Below are 3,742 nucleotides of genomic sequence, written 5' to 3'. Positions count from 1 at the left end.
TTTTGTTATTCAAAAATTGATTTTGAATCCGAGTGAATGTTCTAATTTTTATGCAACTCCAATCGTCTTCCTGTGGATCGACCTCTTACAACCACTATTCTTTGAGTAGAACAGGTAAGAGTAAAATTAATTTAAACTTTGTTTGTCAGTTCTAACAACGATTTGTTTAGCATATTTTTAGTTAGACAGGAATCGGATGAACACTTGCTTTAGTCCATAGAGTGCCTTGTTGAGTTTGAAAACGTGATTAGAGTATTTATGATCTTCAAATCCTGGAGGTTGTTCTACATACACCTCTTCAGTTATATACCCATTTAGAAAGGTACTTTTGACATCCATTTGATAAAGTTTGAAGTCCATAGAAGTAGCAAACGCAAGCAACAGTCTAATGGCTTCTAATCTAGCTATCGGAGCAAAGGTTTCATTAAAGTCAATTCCTTCTTTTTGATTATATCCCTTTGCTACGAGCCTAGCCTTATTTCTTATAACAATACCATTTTCATCTAACTTATTTCTGAAAACCCATTTTGTACCTATTATAGGATAATTCTTAGGTCTTTCAATTAATTCCCAAACATTGTTTCTTGTAAATTGGTTCAATTTTTCTTGCATTGCATTTACCCAATTTACATCTACTTCTGCTTCTTCTAGGGTCTTTGGTTCAATTTGGGAGACAAAGGCTAAGTAGTTATTTGCGTTTCTAAGAGATGCCCTTATCTTAATTTGATGTGCTGGATCACCTATAATTAGTTCCTTAGGGTGCTAGTTGCATATCTCCACTCCTTGGGTAGATTATGATCTAGTTCTTCAACTACTTCAATCTCAGCTTGTTCAACATCCTCTTCATTGTTGGTATTGGATGAATCTTCAAGAGTAATTCTTTCAATCTCATTTTCTAGAATTTCGGTGTCATCTTCAGGATCGTCCATCCTAAGTGAATGACTAGAATTCTCATCAAAAACTACATGTACTGATTCCTCAATCATAAGTGTTCTTTTGTTAAATACCCTGTAGGCTTTGCTAGTTGATAAGTATCCTAGGAATATTCCATCATCTAATTTTGTATCAAACTTTTCTAGATTATTTTTATCATTATTGTGTATGTAGCATATGCAACCAAACTCATGAAAGTGACTAATGTTTGGTATTTTGCTTTTCCAAAGCTCATAGGGAGTTTTCTTAAGAACTGGTCTGATGGAAACTCTATTTAGAATATAGCATGCTGTGTTTATTGCTTCAACTCATAAGTACCTTGGAAGATTTTCCTCACATAGCATGGTACGGGCCATATCTGCTAGAGTTCTATTTTTTCTTTCTACTACCCTATTTTGTTGAGGTGTTCTCGGTGCCGAGAAGGTGTGGTTAATTCCGTTTTCATCACAAAATTCATCAAAAAGACGATTTTCGAATTCAGTCCCATATCACTTCTTATTGAGATAATGGTTGTTCCCTTTTTATTTATGACTTTCCTATAGAATTTTAAAAAGATTGGAAATGTTTCATCTTTATGTGCTAGAAACATTACCCATGTGTATCTAGTGAAGTCATCCACTATTACAAAACCATACTTCTTACCATCCAAGTTATTGGCCCTAGTTGGTCCGAAAAGATCCATATGAAGCAATTCTAAGGGCCTAGAGGTTGACACATCATTTTTGGACTTAAAGGAACTTCTTATCTACTTTCCTAGTTGACAAGCTCTACATACTCTATCTTTCTCAAAGTTTATCTTAGGAATCCCCTTAACTAGTTCCTTGCTAATCAAATTAGAGATTAAGTCTATGCTTGCATGTCCTAGCTTACGATGCCATGACCAACTAATTTCATTATCTTTTGCTTTCATGACTACTAGGCATTGACTGCTTCTTACAAGATCATCTAAGTTTATCATATAGACATTTCTATGCCTGTGTCCTACAAAGATAGTGTTATTATTTGTTGAGTTAGCTATGGTGCACAGTGAGCCTTCAAAGGTGACCTTGAAACCTTTATTACACAATTGACTAATGCTAATAATATTATGCTTTAATCCATTCACATACAACACATTATCTATGAAAGTAGAAGGAGAGATCCGAATTTTACCAATATCGATGATTTGACCTTGACTATTATCCCCGAAGGTTACCACTCCTCCTTCTTTCGATTCGAGGGTGAAGAATTCATCTTTATCACCGGTCATGTGTCTTGAGCAGCCACTATCGAGGTACCAATTCCTTTTAGCTTGGTTGGCTGCAAGACATACCTGTATGAAAATCAAAAGATTTTAGGTACCCAAGTCTTCTTGGGTCCTTCATAGTTAGTGTGAGTGGATCCTTTTGGGACCCAAATTTTATTTATGTTGTTTTTCTTTGATATTTGTCTATGGTTGCATACATAAGATTTATGTCTAGGTTTACCACAACAGAGGCATATAGGTTCATTAGATTTAGTTTTTGTTGCTTTGACAAAAAAGTTCTTTAGAAGTTTTTGTTCCTTGTTGGGCCTAAATCCTAGCCCTGCTTTGTTAAAAATAGCTCTTTGACTACTTAAAATCATATCTAATTTTTCAGAGATGAAAGTGAACTTATCTATAATTACCTTATACTTATCTACTTCCTTTTTAAGGTTTTGGTTCTCATTTAGCAGCTCTTCATTTTGTTTAATCTTCTTCTGTTTTTCAGATTTCAGCATTTGTACTTCATTGGCTAAAAATTGTTTTTCTTCATTGTATTTTTCTGATAAATCATTTAAAGTGTTGTTTTCAATTCTTAACTCTTTATTTTTCAAACCAAGTTTCTTATAGTCACTAACTAGCTCATTGAAAGATTCATATAATTCATCAAAGGAGAAACTTGGTAAAGCAGTAGAACTTACCTGATTGTCTTGAGCCATAAGGCAAATATTGGCTACTTTTTGGGTTTCTTCTTCTGATGAAGATTCATCACTATCTTCCCGCATTGCAACAAATGCCTTCTTCTTTTTCTTTTGCAATTTCTTTAAGAGCAGACAATCTAGCCTAAAATGTCCGGGTCTCTTACACTCATAACACACTAAGGGATCTTTCCCTTTCTCCTTATTCTTTTCCATCTCACCTTTTACTATCGGATACCTTTTGAAGTTCATCTTCCTTCTCCTTATAAACTTACTGATTTTTTTTGCAAGGAGGGCAATATCATCATCCTCATTCTCATCTTCTCCTTCATCACTACTCTCATTATATTCCTTTTGGGTGGAAGCTTTAAATGCTATTTCTTTTCTCTTCTGATCCTCATCCTCAAGATGTTGGTTCATGGTGAGTTCATGTGTTATCAGTGACCCAAGAAGTTCTTCTAGAGGAAGGATATTGAGGTCCTTGGCTTCTTGTATTGCTGTCACTTTGGCTTTCCAAGAACGTGGTAGTGAGCGAAGAATCTTCCTGACAAGATCACTGTTAGGGTACATTTTATAAAGACTTTTCAGTCCATTAATGATATCAGTAAATCTAGTGAACATGGAAGTAATATTTTCAGAAGGTTCCATTTTAAACAGTTCGTATTTATGCACTAACATGTTAATTTTTGATTCCTTGACTTGATTTGTGCCTTCATGAGTGATTTCAAGTCTATCCCAAATCTTCTTAGCGGAATTATATGTTGATACTCGATTGAATTCATTTGCATCTAAGGCACAATAGAGCACATTCATAGCCTTGGCATTTTTTGTGCCTTTTTTCTATCATTTTCATCCCAGTCCTCTTCGAGTTTGGGAATTAATGTGTTAT

At 34.6% G+C, this 3,742-nt stretch overlaps 1 protein-coding gene across 1 annotated transcript; it reads right to left on the bottom strand.

Annotated features, from left to right (window-relative positions):
• Positions 1–746: 746 nt before the first annotated feature.
• On the bottom strand, positions 747–3,423 carry LOC120106406. The gene is made up of 3 exons (XM_039119413.1): positions 2,581–3,423; positions 2,043–2,245; positions 747–930 (listed from the first exon to the last, which is right to left on the bottom strand). The coding sequence occupies exons 1-3, from the start codon at positions 3,421–3,423 to the stop codon at positions 747–749; spliced, it is 1,230 nt and encodes a 409-aa protein (XP_038975341.1).
• Between the last annotated feature and the right edge of the window lie 319 nt (positions 3,424–3,742).

The sequence above is a fragment of the Phoenix dactylifera genome, unplaced genomic scaffold (assembly GCF_009389715.1).
Source record: "Phoenix dactylifera cultivar Barhee BC4 unplaced genomic scaffold, palm_55x_up_171113_PBpolish2nd_filt_p 000545F, whole genome shotgun sequence".
In the NCBI taxonomy this organism is placed as follows: domain Eukaryota; kingdom Viridiplantae; phylum Streptophyta; class Magnoliopsida; order Arecales; family Arecaceae; genus Phoenix; species Phoenix dactylifera.
This window is presented reverse-complemented; position numbering and strand designations above follow the sequence as displayed.

What these genes read in the sequence shown, in the direction of transcription:
- LOC120106406 (XM_039119413.1), bottom strand. Translation starts at nt 3,423, where the DNA reads ATGTACCCTAACAGTGATCTTGTCAGGAAGATTCTTCGCTCACTACCA. An exon ending in AGGAAGTAGATAAGTATAAG is followed by an intron (nt 2,246 to 2,580) that starts GTAATTATAGAT and finishes ATTTTCATACAG; the next exon opens with GTATGTCTTGCAGCCAACCA. An exon ending in ACTTTCATAGATAATGTGTT is followed by an intron (nt 931 to 2,042) that starts GTATGTGAATGG and finishes TCATTCACTTAG; the next exon opens with GATGGACGATCCTGAAGATG.